This window comes from Corythoichthys intestinalis, chromosome 4, assembly GCF_030265065.1.
Source record: "Corythoichthys intestinalis isolate RoL2023-P3 chromosome 4, ASM3026506v1, whole genome shotgun sequence".
Lineage (NCBI taxonomy): Eukaryota > Metazoa > Chordata > Actinopteri > Syngnathiformes > Syngnathidae > Corythoichthys > Corythoichthys intestinalis.
This window is the reverse complement of record NC_080398.1, coordinates 28,448,665-28,469,122: the sequence shown is the minus strand read 5'-3', so window position 1 is coordinate 28,469,122 and position 20,458 is coordinate 28,448,665. Positions and strand designations below refer to the sequence as shown.

Below are 20,458 nucleotides of genomic sequence, written 5' to 3'. Positions count from 1 at the left end.
CATTTCGCCAAGACTGTGCACAACAAGTCTAATAGTGGCAGCACGTGCATGATTTTTTTTAGGATGGCGGCGATGCACACGACAGGATGACACGGATCACTTATGACACAGTGACCACGCGACAGTTGGCACGTGCAAAAGCGCAGGGAGAACATAAAGCCTTACAGGGAAATGCATTCTGAGTCATATTCAAGGAAGCTTGGAATTTATTCTGCTTTTCCCTTGAAGTTGTGTTGCACTGTACTTGTTGTGGTCTCGTCTATAAATACACATTTCGATTTATTTACGAGCCCACTTGATAATTGATTCATCGGCCACAATCTTACGTACACATAATTCTGACCATTACAAGAACTGTGTCCTAATAATGTTTGATTTAATATTTGATTACAAAAATTTTAATCAGGGTGACTAAAATTCTTAGGAACCATTTTACTTATCGTTTCGACTGCCCAGTCACAATGGATTGGACATCTATTGCCAGTTCTTATTTTACTAATTGCCACAGCACATAGTCCGTGAATACTAAATAAATCCTTTGGCCGGCAGTGAATCAGTGTGTCAAACTCATCTTTTTCGCAAGTCACATCGACGTTATGGCTTAATTAACACTGGAAGTCCCGTTTTTTTTTGTGGCTATAACGAAAGACCAGAAAGCCGTCAAATGACCCCGATACCCTGACTAGTTGACTTTGTGAAACAATAGACCACTCTAACAAGCAATCCTGCAGACAACCCCCCCTACTTACGCCTGTGGAGTCCCTGCCTGGGTGTGAAAGGGGGTTTCACTCTGGATAGCTGCAATTAGCATCTTGAATATTTGCAAATCCAGGGCTCCCTGGGCATGGTGAAACACGGAGGAACACAGATATGGCCAGTCGCCGTGTTCTACAATATGATTGACATGGTCACACTGAATCCATATATGTTGTATCAGGCATGCACCGGAAGGCAAGAGAGACGGGTGGACTTCTTGGTGGGTCTTGCAAAGGAATTGGCTCACTCTCATGTGGGTGCAAAGAGGGCACAGAGGGAAAGATTGCTTCGGCAACAACCTCTAACAACTAGCCCCAGGAAAAGGGTGAAGTGTCATACGTCACCACATAAAAAATGTTTTGTTTTGTTTTTTAGCACACCGTTCCTTGTAGTAGGCAAACTGCAGCTTTTGGAATATGTAAAAAGGTTTTCCGCCCGATTGCCTGCCTGAGCGGTCCACTGTCCAACAAAGCAAAGGCAGCCCTGCCCTGCAAACAAGATGCTAATTGGTGCAATCCAACCCTGTGGTTTTGCAAGTGTGAATGGGAATGACTAATGAGGACCTCAATGCTCACAAAAGATATGCTGACTGGGGTTAGATGACCCTTCTCTGGATACAAAAGGGATTTGTATCAACTGAACCACCCTTGGTAGTTCTAGTGTAATTCAGTGCTTATCAATTGTTTTCTGTTACCCCAAGAAGACGTAATTGTTTCGCGCCCACCCAACACTCTACCGCCACTGTAAATAGCGTCATTTGTCTATAACATTATTATAAGTACACTTCTGCATAACATCTAGCCTTTTTTTAATATTAAAGAGAAAAAAAGTAATATAGATCAACTTACAATAAAGTATAACTTCATTAACATTGTTTTGTTTGGAACAGAAAAGACTTAAAGTGCATCAATTTGCCTGAATTATAAAAGTAAAATAAAATAAAATAAACCTCCAAACCGTGAACATACACACAAGGTACATTTTTTGACCAGTTGATTTAAAATGTAATAAAATCAATAAATAATAATAAATTCAAATTCAGATTTCTCTATCCTTCAGTCTTTTTTGAAGACTACAGAAATTTTATTTTGCCGAGTAACATGAAGTCGATGCACATGATTTACTTTTGCGGGTCACACAAAATTATTTGGCAAGCTAGATCTGGGCCTTGAGTTTGCCACCTGTATGTAAACCATACTAACAAAATTCCCTTTTCTCAGGTGCTCCTGGCAGAGGAACGAGGCAGTGAGCGTCTGTTTGCCGTCAAGGTCTTGAAGAAAGACGTTCTCTTCCAAGATGAGGACACGGAGAGCGCGCTAGTGGAGAGGAGGGTCCTGGCGCTCCAGTCACGACCCCATTTTCTCACATCGCTGTACTGTGCCTTCCAGACTGAGGTACGTGTGTAAGCTGAGTGGGTGTGCAGGGGTGCCAAAACATTTTGTGATCAAAGGTCACATTAATGAATAATATCACAGTTAAAAATTTTATTTAGAATGTGTAAATATTGATTTCATAGTAGAATAATCATTCTTTCTCATGTTTGAAATGGTATTATAAAGTTGAATCTAATCTAATTTTTACATAAAATATTATTCAGTTGTATCCTATCCAGTTAATGGTCTGTTCCAACTAAATCAGACTCTTCATGCAGTGTCAAAATCAGATTTGATGGTCTTTGGAGTGTGTATTTTACCTAAAAAAATAAAATAAAATAAAAACACAATAAATAAAAAAATTAGGATATTTTCAAAATATATGAATAAACTCTCACCGGTGAAACTTTAACTTCATGTTTTGCGTCTCAATGTTCTAAAACAATTTAGAAAACTGCTTAAAAATATTGAAAATCCCAGGGGAACACAATTTTTTCTGTTTTAAATTCATTTTTGTGCACGGATTATTAAACTGATCTCATTTTTACTCCATCTTGTCAAGTTATTAAACTATAGACAAAAACTACTTAAAGCAACACGAGGTAACTTTTCAACCTTTATAAATTATTTTCATAACATATGTGATGATATGTTAACTGACAACTAGTTGAATGACACCTCTTTTATATCTTGAGGGCATCTGTATCATTTTCACTGGCACTAATTAACCTCGAGGAGGGTGGCAGGAACCCTGCCACACAAACAAACTACAAATGTGCTGACTGCTTTACGGCATATGTCATTTCCCCCTTTCCCCATTCATTATAAAGGCAGAAGTCGATGCGAACGCTTTCGTGTGAAATCTGTAAAGATGGCAATGAAAAAAAGAGACAAAATGTTTTGCCTGAGGAGGAAGAAAAAGGGTAAAAGGACACTCAAAAATAAACATTGGCCCGGCTTTCACTCTCTGGCATGACATCCCCTCCAACATCCCCCAACTAACTCTAAACCCTAACCCTTAGCGACACAAAGGCACACGGTTGCTAACAGTCATTGTTTAGCCACTGGATTCATTACCTCATTATTATTCATCCAAACCCTTCGCACAGCCGCTGGAAAAAGAAATGTCGTTTAATCCATCTGCAGGCGATCGATAGATTAGGTTTTTACGACACTGTGCGCCAGAGGTTGCGCTAGACTTTTTCGTTGTCTGTCATTTTGACTGACAGGGTCATAAAAATCCGGTCATAATCTATTTTTACCCGTCACTTAAATTTCTAAAATGATGATAATGACATTGTGGTGACCCTTTTTTTGGCATAATTCACCTTCCGTACTTGTGTGTCCATTTGGCCGAGCGCGTTACCGGCTACGACACAGTCACGTGACAGAGACACTTCAGAGCCGCGCGCGTTCTGGCTTGAATAGAGAGTTCACAGAGAGCAGCAGAGCTACAGCGGCTGGATACAGCAATTCGAGCTAACAAGACTCTTAACATTGCTTACCGCTTCAACATATTCAATAGTATTTAGTTTTCATTCATTTTAAATTAATATTCTGTCCGAACAAGCTTAACAGAGAATCCACACCGTGCCATCACACATCAAGCAAATGAATATGTAACTTTTTCTCCGCACTAACAAAAACAGTTCACAGTTTACCTGCTGTGGCCTGAACGGAGTCTTACACCTTCCTCCTGGTGCGCATGGACTTGAATTGCGTGTCCGCTTGTGGAGTCCCTGTTTTTTCAATTCAATTCAATTCAATTTTATTTGTATAGCCCTAGATCACAAAAATGTTGTCTCAAAGGGCTTTGCAGAGGCAATATGATACACAATCAGAAACAGCAAACGAAGCAACAAAGATGAATAAATGAATTCAAGTCCTGGGTATCCCCCATCCTTAGACCCTCCATGTCGGCAAGGAAAAACTCCAAAAACTCCAGAGTCTTCGGGAGAAAACGAGAAACCTTTCACCTCTTTTATCAACACCATCATCGTTTTGGGGCTTTTTGAAGAAACTTCGGACACTCAGTTGCCTTGACATTTTTCAGAGTAAGGCCAACGACGTCATGCATCAAGAGAGACAATAGCTAATTAATATGCTCACTCGCCACCCTGTGGTCTGGGGTGTGAATTGCAACCTGTCAAAATGACAGATAGATGGTTTTTTCCGTCACCGTTTTAAAAAATCGGTCAACGACGGAAAATATTCGGTTAACGCGACCCCTGCTGTGCGCTCATGGAAAACGCAGTCTTCCTTAAGGCAAAACACTACTGCTTTTGTCCACCGGCGTCACTAAAATCGACCAAAACTGAAAAGTTACCAAGTGTTACTTTAAAGGTGCTATGTGGAGTTTTTTATGTCACCTTTTTACTCACGACTGCCACCTCTGACGTAAAGCGTAACTGCTCGTGAAGTTCGTGCCTGGCACGCATGCTTGTAAAGCAAGGAGCATTTGGCCTATCAAATCAGCACCAGAAATGTAAAACAGTGGGTTGGAAAAGTAGTTTTGCCTAGCAGAGACTAGGAGGCATGGTGAAACAGCCGGGGGGGACGCACGTGGACCTGCAAACGTGCGTGTTCTCCCAAAGTGTTCGACCCGAACATTCTCTATTGAAGTCGGGAAAAAGGGCCTTTGGGGGCAATCTCAGTTAAAATGTCAAGGCTCTGTGTACTCAACAGGGCATTGGTGGAGCACGCATGGATATGAACACTAAGAATTCTATATAGTCCGTTTAAGATGTTTTTTTTTTTTTAAGTATTATAAAACATCAATTTAAATATTGACATACTGTACAATGAGAAAAAAACAGACATGACTCGACTGCAATGTTTATTCAAACATACTTTCTTTGCAAGGGATATGCCTACTTTTGTAACCATATTGTTAGTAGGCAAGCTGTGGAGAAAAAAACTTGACAAGATCTAAAATAATAGATTTTTTTTTTTTTTTCCAAATTTTGATCCATTGTAATTGAGAGTTGGATGACACTGATAATGTGTACACGTGCGACTTATGTCATGAAAAAAACAGTTTTCTTGTAAAATTAAGTAAGCCATAGCCGCTCTGTAGGGGGCCTATTTTCAAAAACTTAAAATTACAACATTTTCAAAACCAAAACCGCTAGCGACCGAAAAGCAAAACAGGCACCTCCCTTAGGCTTATATGAGTCTCCGTGAGCAGAGGCATAGAAAAATTCCAAAGTCGTTCCCTAGTAAAATCCCCATTAATTATCTTTTATATATAATTATAACAAAACTTAAAACTTAAATTTCACGCTAGATGCACAAAAGTCACCAAATGCAGAGATAATCACCTACATTTTCAGGATCAATGGCAATACCATACAAGTTTTTGCCTGAAATAGCGACTTTTTTTTTTTTTTTTTTAGTTTAGTTTAGTGCAATTTTGACGTATTTTGACAATTTTTGCACAAAGTTTTCAAAAGCAAATAAATTACTCAATTTTCACATCAGAAACAGAAAGCATGCAGAATCATCTTAATTTTACTCAACAAAAGCAAATTTAGCATTTTTCTATATATAATGACAACTGATTTAGTTTGAATTCCAATGTCACTATTGCCTCAGCACGTCTTGCCGGCTGTCTGGTCCTCGTCGTTTTTATATTGAAATGTTACATAAAATTAAACACGTTTGAGCCCCCCAAAAATTTGTATGGACGCAGAAAATTTCAAATCACTAGTTATTTGCCAAAGAAACAGGAGCTTGGCCAAAAATTACTTGATGATTTGAATGTAAAGTTACACTATTTTGTATGGATACGAAATCCAACATGGCGGCCATCACAAAACAAAGAGCTTTTTAAGTTGAAAAGTATTGTAAATAAATGCGTAAATCTCGGAATTTCTATAGATATAAATGTAAAACAGGCTAGATTCTTGGTTAAAATAAAAAAAAAAAAAACTGGGCAGTTATCATTCATTTTATGTAAATATTTCAAGCTAGAGTTACACTAATTTTTTCCATTTATTTCATTTTTTTCACAACGTTTTAAAGTGCATGCTTAGTGATATTTGATATAATAATTACCTTGACTCCTCGACCAAATCACTTGAGACACTCCTGTCTGCTTGTATGCACTAAAACTTTCGTCCTGTTTCCACCTAAATCCAGCGTTAGAACGCAGCGTGTGTTTGAGTTTATCACACAAAGTATCCTCGACGCTATGCCTGGCCCGGCCCCCTACCGGAAGCCGTGGCGCATTGTCTGTAGGTGCTGTCTCGTCAACTGATAATGAAGTCTATGAGGGAGCACTGCTTATGAGCAAGTGTGTCTTATGGTCTGTATATGAATAGATATATATATATATATATATATTTTTTTTTTTAATCATTTACTGCCATTTATGGCAATAGACGTCCATTCTAAAAAAATTTAAAAACCCACTTAAGAAAAACAAAAATAATAGATGGATGATCAAAATGAAGTTCAGAAATATTTTTATCTGAACAAGCCATTGTTGCTTAGGACTTTTTAAAGGCGAACATGCCTATTGGTTTCTTTTAAACATTTTGTCATATTCTGTGAACTTCAATTTGCTCAAATTTAAAGGACAAAAAGTCACCAACTCTAATCAGATTTCAAATGTCTTTGCAGTTTTATAAGGACGCTTGAAAATCTCATTTCTCAGTTTTCGAACTGATTGATGGAATGGCCCGCATTTTACAATCCAACAAATATTACAAGACTCTTGATAATAAATACTCATTCGGTTGACTTTAAAACAATAGCGGCTTGGTGCTTCGCCAACTCTGGTACAGCAACCAAAGTGGGTCCCCAATGCACCACAAAACTTCCATTCAATTCACAAGCCTGCCTGACATTTTGGGCTGCATATCCCTCCCAGGACTTATTGGACTTTTATTAATACAGGAAATAATTAGTTTGCTCTTTCCAACAAGCACGTCGGGCCTGCGGGGGCATTCCAGCAGATTATTTCTTAATCGTGTGCTCGGCGTGTGTGGATGTGCATTTTTTTTTTCCGCAGGACCGCCTGTACTACGTGATGGAATACGTCAACGGCGGAGACCTGATGTTTCACATTCAGATCGTCGGAAAGTTTAAAGAGCCTCACGCTGCGTACGTCCTCTTATCTTCACGCCATTTTTGCCGGTCTCGTGCGCTCGTCTTGGTCGTGCGCACTTATCTTGCCGCTTTGTTCATTATTCCTGGCGAATCTTGAAAAAGTCTTCCGCTGGAGGAGCGTCTCCCTCCTCCCACTAATCTTGTCTTCTCATCTGCGTCATCCAATAATCTTTGATCAATCATCCAAAACTAATTCCTACCCTGTTGCTCAATTTTTTATTTGCCTTTCATCTAGTTGCTTGCGCCGCCTTTCATCACCCCACCGCCTCTTCTTGTCATCCTTCCTCTTTTGATTTACTTTTATTTCCTGATACATCCTCTAAAGCAAGCTCTCGCACACTTTCTCCCTCCCTGCAGGTTTTACGCTGCAGAGATAGCGGTGGGCCTCTTCTTCCTCCACAGCAAAGGGATCATCTACAGGTAAAAGCTGATTTATGTCACATTCGGGGGCCCGAGTCGTTCCTCTGCAGTGCAGCGAGCAAAAGCCACATCGCTCTTGTCTTTCTTAGCAAACGACTCTTTTAAAGCCGGCATCTATCAAAGTGAGTCATACGGCGTGTCGTCCCGTCTTCCTTAGGGATCTAAAGCTGGACAATGTGCTGCTGGACAGCGAGGGTCACATTAAGATCGCCGACTTCGGGATGTGCAGGGAGGGAATGTTTGATGGTGACACCACGCACACTTTCTGCGGCACCCCCGATTACATTGCCCCCGAGGTAGGCCCACAGCCTGCCTTTTGGATCACCGTAAAAGGCAGTTTTGCGCTTCATTTCTATTGTCAGAAGTGGTAAAAGGGTATAAGATTAACTGCTCACTACCACTGTTGGCCCACAGCACAGATGTTAAAGTCAAGGGACAGGGGCCAGATTTGGCCAGCCACATCATTTAGTTTGGCCTATGAAAGTAAATTATGTCCATCAACTTCATGTATCTCATTAAAACAATTAATAGAGAATCTGTAATAGTAATAAATAAACAAACATTTTTATCTATTTAATTTTTTTAATTGTTTATTCCTTTTTTATTTTTAATTTGAACTTTCTCTACTTATCATATCACCTCCCATCCATGTTTCTGTTAATTGGGCTAATCTGTTATCAAGATATCGCAAAATTCCTTTTTTGACTTCTGTGACCTTTGATCCTTGATCTAAATACTTGAAAATTTAATCACCTCTTCTATTTCATATTACCAACATACCTTTCAAGTAGGCATGTGCCAGTATGAGATTTCGATGGTATGATAAGCTTAAGCAAAAATACTGCAGTTTCACGGTATTGAAATGATAGCTTTAAAATGTGTTATTTTGAGATGGGTTGAAGAAAAAAAAAAATCAATCGAGCAGGACTTTTTTATTTTTCATAACATGTTTGCAAATTGGAACATCAACGTGAATATAATGTGAAAATAAATGAAATAATAAATATCAATATTTTCCTTTAAAAAGTAAAAACACTTCTAAATAAAATTTTTAAAATTATATATATATATATATATATATATAGACAGACAAACTGGTGATGGCCAACCAGCCTGACATAGTGGTGGTGGATAAAAATCAGAAGACGGCAGTAGTAATAGATGTAGCAATCCCGAGCGATAGCAACATCAGGAAAAAAAGAACACATAAAGCTGGAGGAATATCAAGGGTTGAGGGAAGAGTTGGAGAAAATGTGGGGAGTGAAGGCAGCAGTGGTGCCAGTAGTGACCGGGACACTAGGGGCAGTAACCCCCAAGCTGGGTGCATGGCTCCAACATATACCAGGAACAACGTCCGACGTCTCCGTTCAGAAGAGCGCAATCCTAAGGACAGCTAAGATCCTACGCAGTACCCTCAAGCTCCTAAGCCTCTGGTAGAGGACCCGAGCTTGAAAGGAGAGACCATACCGCCCGGGTGGGCGAAAAGACGTTTTTTAATTATCATATATTTCCAGTGGTATGAAAAAGTATCTGAACCTTTTGGAATTTCTCACATTTCTGCATTAAATCCCCAACAAATGTGATGATCTTCGTCAAAATCACACAGATGAAAACACAGTGTCTGCTTTAACTAAAAACCACTCAAACATTTATAGGTTTTCATTAGCCTGGTACTCCAGACTCACCGCTGTTCCAGCTATTGAGTCTTCTGGCCACCATTAAGCGGATAAAATTTCCAGGGCGGAGCAAGCGACAGCAAACAGACAGCGGAGTGGACCAATCAGCGACGGGCGGGACGAGGAACTTGCGTGTGGAAGTAAACATAAGAGGAGAGTGGAGTTTATTCAACATGGCTAGCGCGAGACAGACTGTTGTCAACAGTGTTGTTAATAACGGCGTTACAATATAACGGCGTTACTAACGGCGTTATTTTTTTCAGTAATGAGTAATCTAATTAATTACTTTTCTCATCTTGGCAACGCCGTTACCGTTACTGAGGCGGGAAAGGCGTGCGTTACTATGTGTTACTAAGTTGGTTGAATAAAAAAAGTCTGAGAGAGACGGACTCACGGAGACGAGAGAGCAGAGCAGGAGTGGGGAGGACGCTGTTGCAAACGCGATGCTAGGTGGCTCCAATCGGTCTTTGTCAGTCACGTGCCCAAACTGGCGGACACGCCTCCATGCGCCATTTTGAGTGTACCACGGATGTAAACAAACCAGAACAGGAGTAGCTCCAACACCACATAACTGCTTCCAACTTCATCGCTGGATATAAAATAAACTCCCTCGTTTACCTGAGTGTAGCCATAGCCTACAAACTACGCCCACATGATACGGTAGATATCACATATTATACATCTAGATGCAAATGACAGACACGGCTGCATTGGTAACATGTTTTAAGGACTACATGCGACAACAGCCGCCATCTTAAAGCAGTAAACCTCGCAGGAAGGCTCTGATGTAGAGATCCTTCCGCGAGAACCTAAGTAAGTTTTTTTTTATTTTATTTTAAAATGCTCCTAAATCGGCAAAATCTTGACTTAAATCTATCTTTAAATGATGAAAACTTAAAACTTACACATGTTGATTGTTGAAAGTTGACAGAAGGGAACTAATGCAATAACGGGAGCAATTTTAACAACTTTAACGGTTGATTCACAACTTTAAAAGACTTCCACACATAGCAAAGGTTACTATCTAGTTATCGCAAGACCCTTGTGTCTAGTTAAGTGGAGGGTAAAGAATTGGGCTAGGGCCAATTGTTCCCAAAACCCTTTAAACTTCACATTGTGTGACCCTTTTTTTTTTTTTTTCTTTTGAGAGAAAAAAACATGAAAATTATCACTAGTTACTTTGCCAAGTAACTAATTACTCTTACATTCAGGTAACTGAGTTACTAACGCAATTACTTTTTGGGACAAGTAATATGTAACTGTAATTAATTACTTTTTTAAAGTAAAATTAACAACACTGGTTGTCAATGACCAGTGTTGTTAATAACGGCGTTACAATATAACGGCGTTACTAACGGCGTTATTTTTTTCAGTAATGAGTAATCTAATTAATTACTTTTCTCATCTTGGCAACGCCGTTACCGTTACTGAGGCGGGAAAGGCGTGCGTTACTATGTGTTACTAAGTTGGTTGAATAAAAAAAGTCTGAGAGAGACGGACTCACGGAGACGAGAGAGCAGAGCAGGAGTGGGGAGGACGCTGTTGCAAACGCGATGCTAGGTGGCTCCAATCGGTCTTTGTCAGTCACGTGCCCAAACTGGCGGACACGCCTCCATGCGCCATTTTGAGTGTACCACGGATGTAAACAAACCAGAACAGGAGTAGCTCCAACACCACATAACTGCTTCCAACTTCATCGCTGGATATAAAATAAACTCCCTCGTTTACCTGAGTGTAGCCATAGCCTACAAACTACGCCCACATGATACGGTAGATATCACATATTATACATCTAGATGCAAATGACAGACACGGCTGCATTGGTAACATGTTTTAAGGACTACATGCGACAACAGCCGCCATCTTAAAGCAGTAAACCTCGCAGGAAGGCTCTGATGTAGAGATCCTTCCGCGAGAACCTAAGTAAGTTTTTTTTTATTTTATTTTAAAATGCTCCTAAATCGGCAAAATCTTGACTTAAATCTATCTTTAAATGATGAAAACTTAAAACTTACACATGTTGATTGTTGAAAGTTGACAGAAGGGAACTAATGCAATAACGGGAGCAATTTTAACAACTTTAACGGTTGATTCACAACTTTAAAAGACTTCCACACATAGCAAAGGTTACTATCTAGTTATCGCAAGACCCTTGTGTCTAGTTAAGTGGAGGGTAAAGAATTGGGCTAGGGCCAATTGTTCCCAAAACCCTTTAAACTTCACATTGTGTGACCCTTTTTTTTTTTTTTTCTTTTGAGAGAAAAAAACATGAAAATTATCACTAGTTACTTTGCCAAGTAACTAATTACTCTTACATTCAGGTAACTGAGTTACTAACGCAATTACTTTTTGGGACAAGTAATATGTAACTGTAATTAATTACTTTTTTAAAGTAAAATTAACAACACTGGTTGTCAATGACCAGTGTTGTTAATAACGGCGTTACAATATAACGGCGTTACTAACGGCATTATTTTTTTCAGTAATTAGTAATCTAATTAATTACTTTTCTCATCTTGGCAACGCCGTTACCGTTACTGAGGCGGGAAAGGCGTGCGTTACTATGCGTTACTAAGTTGGTTGAATAAAAAAAAGTCTGAGAGAAATGGACTCACGGGGACGAGAGCAGGGCAGGAGTGGGGAAGACGCCGCTGCAACCGCGATGCTAGGTGGCTCCAATAATACCTGACTGCAGCCATAGCCATAGCCGACAAACTACGCCCACATGACACGGTAGATATCATATTATAGAACTAGATGCAAATGACAGACACTGCTGCACTGCCAACATGTTTTAAGGACTACATGCGTTTGTAAACAGCCGCCATCTTAAAGCAGTAGACCTCTCAGGAAGGCCCTGATGTAGAGATCCTTCCTAGCGAACCTAAGTAATTTTTTAAAATCTAAAATGCTCCTAAATCGGCAAAATCTTAACTTAAATCTATCTTTAAATGATGAAACAGTTTTAAAACTTACACATGTTTAAAGTAGACAGAAGGGAACTAATGCAATAACGGGAGAAATTTTAACAACTTTAACGATTGATTCACAACTTGAAATGACTTCCACACATAGCAAAGGTTACTAGCTAGTTATCGCAATACCCTTGTGTCTAGTTAAGTGGAGGGTAAAGAATTGGGCTAGGGCCAATTGTCCCCCAAACACTTTAAGCTTCACATTGTGTGACCTGTGTGTGTGTGTGTGTTTTTTTTTTTTTTTTTTTTTGAGAAAAAAAAAAATATATCACTAGTTACTTTGCCAAGTAACTAATTACTCTTACATTCAGGTAACTGAGTTGCTAACGCAATTACTTTTTGGGAGAAGTAATTTGTAACTGTAATTAATTACTTTTTTAAAGTAAAATTAACAACACTGTCAATGACTTGTGTCGATGTGTTTTTGGTAATTTAAAACTCATTTTACCGTGGATTGGAACATATTCTCGGCTCTCCTGTTCGCCATCTGTGTTGCTGTGGAGACGACTTCCAACGCGCAAAAGTGACGTTGCTCGTTAAGAACACGTCACGCAAATAAACGAATCTGATTTGTCAATTGATTTTGTACTTGCTCGAGAGGCCGTTAATGGGCTAGGTCCCGGACTACTCTCTCACTGTTTGAAAAACACATGGAGAACAGTCTGGCCGTGCCAGGCAAGGTTTTCATATTTTAATGAATATAGCATGCAAACAATGACAGAAAGGGGAAAAATAAGTAAGTGAACCCTCTGCCTAAGGAGACTTAAAGAGCAATTGAAACCAATTTTTACGAAACATTTTAAGTCAGGTGTGTGCCGAATCACTGATTAATGGTTTTAAGGTGCCCTGCCCACTATAAAACACACACCTGGTAAGAAATGTCTTGATGAGAAGCATTGTCTGATGTGCATCATGGCTCGGCCAAAAGAGCTGTCTGAAAACCTGCGATCAAGAATTGTTGATTTTTTAAAGCTGGGAAAGGTCACAAAACCGTCTCTAAAAGTCCAGATTTTCATCACTCGACAGTCAGAAGAGTTGTCTACATTTGGAGAGAGTTTAGCAGTGTTGCTTCTCTCCCAAGGAGTGGCCGTCCACCAAAGATGACACCAAGAGTTCAGCGCAGAATACTCAAAGAGGTTAAAAAGAACCCTTGAGTGTCTGCTAAAGACTTTCAGAAATCACTGGCGCAGTCCAATATCTCTGTGCACATATCAACTATATTGAAAACTAAGGCCAAGAATGGTGTTCGTGGGAGGACTCCATGGAGAATGCCACTGCTGTCTAAATTGTTGCTCAATAAATGTTCACAAAAAGGCATTTAGACACCCTACAGAAGTTTTGGCAAAATATTTTGTGGACTGATGAAACCAAAGTTGAATTGTTTGGGGTGTAACACACAGTGTAATGTGTGGAGGACAAATGGAACTGCTCACCAACATCAACACCTCAACCCCACCTTGAAGCATGGTGGAGGGAGCATCATGATTTGGGGCTGTTTTGCTTCTTCAGGGCCTGGGCAACTTGCAATCATTAATGGAAGAATGAATTCAAAAGTTAATCAGGATGTTTCGCTGGAAAACCTGAGGCCGTCTGTCAGAAAGTTGAAGTTAAAAGAGGGATGGATGCTGCAACAAGACAATGATCCGAAACACAGAAGTAAATCAACTTCAGAATGGTTTCAGAAGAACAAAATACACGTTCTGGAGTAACCAAGTCAAAGTAAAGATTTAATAATAATATAATAATAATAATACATTTTATTTATAATGCACTTTACATTTGAAAAACAAATCTCAAAGTGCACAACAAATCTCAAAGTGCACCTTTTGATTTGAACCCCATTGAGATGCTGTGGCATGACCTAAAGACAGCGATTCATGGCAGACATCCCATGTAGAGAAGAATGGGCCAAGATTAGTCCTGAGTGATGTGCCAGACTGATCTGCAACTACAGGAAGTGTCTGGTTGAAGTTATTGCTGAAAAAAAAAAAGAGGGGGGGCACAAAATATTAAATGTGATGGTTCACTTACTTATTTTTCCCCCTAATCTGCCATATTTTGCATACTATCCTCATTAAAATATGAAAAGGTTTGGGTGATTTTAGTTAAAGCAGACACTATTTTTTCATATGTGTCATTTTGACAAAGATCAGATCACATTTGATTGTGATTTTATGCAGAAATGTGAAAAATTCTAAAAGGTTCAGATACTTTTTCATACCACTGTATTGCAGGCACTTCACTGACTTTAAAGCTCCATCTCAACATTTGTAGAGACTTGCTCATTTTCTACAAATTTCTCTTCAGTCCAAGTTATGATGCAGGAATGAGTATGTTCACCTTTTACTGGATTGATATACCACTACTACTATTAATATTAATTAGTTGAATAGTCATGGAGAGTGAGAGCAAGAGAGAGCGCCTTTGTATGACCTGTATCATTATGTACACATTATACACACACACCCTCTCTTAATACAGAAGGTCGCCAGAGAGGAAAAAAAAATACACCACAGGTTGTATTATGAAAATGTTATTTTGAACAGATGTTTATAGAGAGAAAACTAGTTAGCCATCTTGACAAGCTAACTAGCCACGTTATCAGCCTCATTAACAAGCTTATGTAATAGTATTTGTTCTACCATCGCTAGACCAAACACGCTGGAGTGAACTCTTGTAGCTGGTGGGAAACGTTCATGACAGCGTTTACTTTTGTGTAAAGTGACGGATGATGGTCACGTAAATGTGAAATCATGTTGGAGGTGTTGCCTGCATGTCGGCTGTCCTTCCTCCTCTAAGCCGCGGCCGTCTGTTTCTTTTCGGTAGCCGGAATACACCCTCACTAGCGACTTTTTTGATGAGGTTTCGAAAAAGCTCAGGTGTAGTTTTGACAGTGACAGCAGTGTCACCGACACACAGGATAGCGCAACAACCGGAGGGGGAGGGGTGAGCGCTGCCACTCCAAGCCATTTCTTGCTGCATTTTTGGGACGTAAAAAAATTGTTAATACCATACTACGGTATAACAGAAAATTTTTGTGATTTTGAAACCATGACATTTTCATTCATGGTAAACCTTGAAACCGGTAACCAGCGCATGCCTACTTTCAAGTTTGACATACAAACATCTTTCATGTGACCGATGGGAGTTCAACATTATTAAGTTACCTTGAACACAAACATATCGATAATTATCAGGCAAATAGACATACATATTTGTACACATAACCTTCACTATCCGTATGTTTCCCCTGGTTGGCAGAGGTAAATTTGACACCATCTTTGAGCATTTTGTTACTAAGGAACTATGTTGAAGTGACTTTAGTTGCTTCATTAAGACAAAGATGAGAGTTTTGCCGACATCATGATGTCAAGGAACTATGTTGAAGTGAGTTTAGGAGTTTAATTCAGATAAGAACAGTGCTTTAATGCCATATTGTGGCATTCAGGTACCAATAAAGTATGTCAAAATGAGTTTAAGAGCTTAATTTACACAAAAGTAGTGCATTGCTAGCATTTTGGTGCCGCGTTAAAGTGGTTTCCCCTCTTGTTCTTGCTTCACCTGCAGCCCATCGCTGCAGTTTCCCTTCACTGTAACCTTGTCAGCGTTTTTCAGTCATTAGCTGATTCAATTAGCACAAAGGGGAGCCTGCAACACACACCGCAGCGAAACCACCACTGTCCTTCAGAGACCTTGTGTCACCATTGTGGCTCTCCTTCGCACCGCACTTGACAAGTGTGACTGATGAAGTCCCCTCGTGCACGTACGCATGTGTGAGAAAGTGCGAAAACTATTGGAAAAATCTCAAACACAAATTAATCCAGCTAGCCTGTAAACATTGAATAAAACTATTTGCGCCGTTTGATAAATCGTGTTTACAGTGCTGTGTGTGTGCTGGTGGTGGGCAATTGAGTAAGCAGTAGACATTCACAGCAGGGACAAACAAAAGGGAGGACATGACTGTTGTTGTGTACATCTTTGATAAACCTATGGGGCCCAGGAGTATTGACTCTCTTACGTAAACTCCCATTGATTCTGCTGCAGTTGACATTTTGGATGCGATACAATATACTCCCCCGAGGGAGCCTGGCTCCCTTGTGACACATTACTGTGAATTGTGAAACATTATCAAACGTAATTTCTTCACTTATTCAAAGCATTTTGTTGTTTACTTAAGGGTACTGTATTTAAATGATGTTCTTTATACAGATAGCCTGGTGAAAATTTGGAAGTACTGAACTGAAGTATTTACTTCAGTGACATGAAGGGAAAAGTAAAGACTCTGAAATGTACTTTAGTACAAAAGAAAAAAAAATACATATTTTTCACTGTCATTTGCTGGGGTTAAAAAAATTTGGTTTGAAAAACTTAATTAGCCCTTTCGGGGATTGTGGACACTACATGAGACAGCTATTCAACAGTTGACACATAAAGCAACACTTGATCACTTTTCAACCTTCATAAAAGTTTTTCATAACATTTGTGAAAATATGTTGACTGACAACTAGTTGAATTAAACCTCTTTTATATCTTGAGGTGTCTGTATCACTTTCACCGGCACTAATTAACTTTGAGGAGTGTTATCTTGAGGTGTCTGTATCGTTTTCACCAGTACTAATTAACTTTGAGGAGTGTGGCAGGAACCCAAAAAAACTACAAATGTGCTGACTGCTTTACGGCATATCACGTCCTCATTTCCTCATTCATTCTAAAGACAGAAATCGATGCGAATGCTTTCGCGCGAATGCTGCAAAGATGGCAGAGAAAGAAGAGACAAAAAATTTTGTCTGAGGAGGAAAAAAAGAGGCTACCAGGATATACGGAAAAAACACTGGCCCGGCTTTCACTCGCTGACGAATTCTGGTAGGGTGGGTGGTGTTAGCCACACTAAGCCACACGGTTGCTAACCGTCATATGCTATGGTTTAGCCACAACTGGATTCATTACCTTATTACTATTCGTCCTTCACAGAGCTGCTGGAAACAGAAATGTTGTTTAATCCATGTGCAGGCAACCAGGAGATTGATTTTTGATTCATTGATGATTTTACAACACTGTTCGGGTGTGCACTGGTCCTCATGGCAAACGCAGGTCTTCCTTAAAGTGCATGTGACACGAAAAAGCATTATTTATTTATTATTTATTTGATAATACACGCGGTATTTTATGCCCCTGAATGATATGGGCCGCTTGGATGTGTGTGGAAGCGATCGCTATTTTCATTTAGTTTTTTGAATCCCTCGCCATGAAAATGAGTGACTTCCGGCTTCGGTCTTGCATTGAGGAGGAGGGCGCTGTGACGTGTACGGTAGAAAACGTCCTCTTCAGGCCACAGTGTACTGTTGTGTATGAGGACGAAGGATTCAGCTGATTTTGCGGATTAATACGTTTATTTTTCGCATCACGCCAGCCAAACGGCTGCAGAAAAATCATTCTGTATGAGGGAGAGGCGTATGCGCCTTTTTGGAGTTTCAAAAGGTTCCCATTCACCGTGGATATTTACTGTGGGACCATTGGACTTACGAGGAAGTGAGTAAACATCTTGTTTTGTATTATGTCAAATACGAATACGGCGATTACAAAGTAAACACTACAAACTTCCTTTAAATGAAGGACTACTCACGTTTGATCATTGATAGGCATGTAAAAAGCTCTCCTAATGCTCATTAGCAGCAGCACGTTAGCTGCACAACAACTGCAGCCGCCCTCCTCCGGGGAACGAGCTGTAAATTTTGATCTCCACCAGGCGGTTTTGCCGATCCGCGAAGACAATCGACAACCGGGTCGTCATGTCAAATAATCCAGGATAGTTATGTGTGATTTTCCGCTTTGAAGACTTTGAAACATCACTCGGTTCGGGTTAGCATGTCGGCTAGCTGTCACGCCTTCTGGTTTGTTTACATTCTCCGAAGCCGGGGAAGGGAAATGACATATGTCCGATTTAGGTGTCATAAAATATCGTTCGGGAGGTGCGACAGTAAAGGTGAAGTTGACAGTTTTGACCATTATGGAGTAATTTTGCCATGTCGTCCTGAATAAATGCATTTTTATTATTTCATATTCCATTCAGCACAAGACTGTTATTTGTCATGACCATGCCATTTATTTAGCAATTGGGGAAAATACTTGGATAAAAAGAATATCCTGTAAAAATATCGAAGTAAAGAGACAGAAACACTGACATTTTGCCGCTCTGTTCGTCGCGTTTTCCTCATTGTGAATAGTTCCCCCTCGACGGGCTGACTGGTCCTTCTCAAGCCATTTCTATAGCTATTGGGGAAAAATCCTTGGATAAAAAGAATATCCTGTAAAAATATTGGGGTAGAGAGACTGAAACAATGACATTTTGCGGCTTTCTTCGTCGCGTTTTCGTCGTTCTGAATAATTCCCCCTCAGTGGGCTGAAAATCGATGAGCCCAGTCTACCGCTGACGTCATCCACCTGTTGGGGACGCTAAAGCCCTATAATGGTAGGCGTGGCTAACCGGCAGATTAAAAGACTAATTTCTCGTCATCTGTGCTTTGCTAAATTGTTGTACATCGTCGAATCGTCTCAAAATATGATTCTAATTCACATAATAATGCCATTTAAGACTTTTTTTCTCGTGTCGTATGCTCTTTAAGGCAAAACACTACCGCTTTTGTCCACTGACATCACTAAAATTGACCAAACTGAAAAGTTGCAAAGTGTTGCTTTAAGGCAGGGGTGTCAAACAATTCCACAAAGGGCCGCAGTGGGTCCTGGTCTTTGTTCCAACAGATCCATCACAGACATTTCAACCAGTAAGTTTTTTTTTTCTAAAATAAGCAGTACCTGACTGCAATCAGCTGATTACACCTGTAAACCACCAGATTGGTGAAAAGGTATTCATCTTGTTTGATTGGAGTCAAATCCTGCACCCACTGCAGCCCTTTGAGGACCGGTTCGACACCCGTGCCTTAAGGCATTTAACCCTTCATAGAGCAAATAATCATTTGTGGTCACTAATTATTATTAATTAGTCACTGACGACAATAGACGTACAATTCATTTAAACTGAGAGGACAGGCTGTGAATGCTCATCTTTCAGTGCCATTGACGGTGCTAAATGTCCAATCCCTTTTGACTGGGAGGGGCAACTAAGCCAATGAGTTAACAAGAAAGTGACCTCAATGCTTCAAAAGTAATAGGAAGAGACCGAATGACAAGAATGCAACAAGCACGATTTTTCAGTCCCAAAAAAGGTTAATGATCAATCCGAAATGTTACAACGAAAAAGCCACAGCAATTGCTGGAAACAGAAAACAGAGTATAATCCACAAAGTAACAGAAAAAGCATTGGTTTCAGCAGAGAGCTGGGCAAAAATCTTACAAAAGGACAGGACGTTGCTGGATACAAGACGAACTGACAATGCACAGGGCCAGACACAGACTATTTAGAGACGCAGGGTCACAGGTGGATACAATAAGCATGATTGGGAAACATAACAGCAGGAAGTAAAATGGAAAAAAGGAGGAACGTACCTACCAGAATAAAAGCAGACAAGTCTATGTGAAAAAACACACTCCATGATGAAACACTAACAAGAATTATGAGACATGACAAATATAAAGGAAGTAATCCACGGGAGAGAAAATCTCCAGAATACTTTTCAATAACAACTGAAAAGTACATTATTGTATTCATAAAAGGAGCAGAAATAAACATTTTTTCAAAAATATTCTCATGCGGGACAGTTATCTGCAGAATCTTAATCTTAACTACATCAACAGAGTATATTTTCTTTTATTCTACTATTGCAACACTTTTCATACAGAAAGCTTCAATTCTCTCACTTAACTTCAGGGCTCAAGTGTCTTCCCTGAATTCCCACCAGGGAGTATTGAATTCAATTCAAAAGTCACGCTATCACAAATCCAGGCCCCTGACTCAATGACTCATTTCAACACTTCCACCCTTCGCTTGAGCTCCAATAATCTCCATTTAATTAACTGTCATTCACACCCACCTACAGACATATGGAGTTCATTATTTTTCAACCACTTTGTTTCCAAAACTCTGGTACGCCACGTTCGATGTTCGATGATGTCACACCTGTGTAAAAGATGGTGCCAAAAATGATAAGGTTTATGTCTACCAAACCATTGTTATTTTTGTGTTTTAGCC

General features: G+C 39.8%; 1 protein-coding gene across 8 annotated transcripts in view; it reads left to right on the top strand.

Moving 5' to 3' along the window:
- The window catches only part of prkcg (protein kinase C, gamma), a 64,748-nt gene that overhangs the window by 32,215 nt on the left and 12,075 nt on the right, over nucleotides 1-20,458 (top strand). For 6 of the 8 annotated variants that reach the window (XM_057834224.1, XM_057834223.1, XM_057834222.1 and 3 more), the window contains 4 exons: nucleotides 1,977-2,150; nucleotides 7,144-7,235; nucleotides 7,599-7,661; nucleotides 7,819-7,957. In XM_057834224.1, the coding sequence (XP_057690207.1) occupies nucleotides 1,977-2,150; nucleotides 7,144-7,235; nucleotides 7,599-7,661; nucleotides 7,819-7,957 (468 nt within the window). Of the gene's footprint in view, nucleotides 1-1,976; nucleotides 2,151-7,143; nucleotides 7,236-7,598; nucleotides 7,662-7,818; nucleotides 8,377-20,458 lie in introns of those variants that run through there. The other 2 variants (XM_057834226.1, XM_057834225.1) reach the window with 2 other exon arrangements.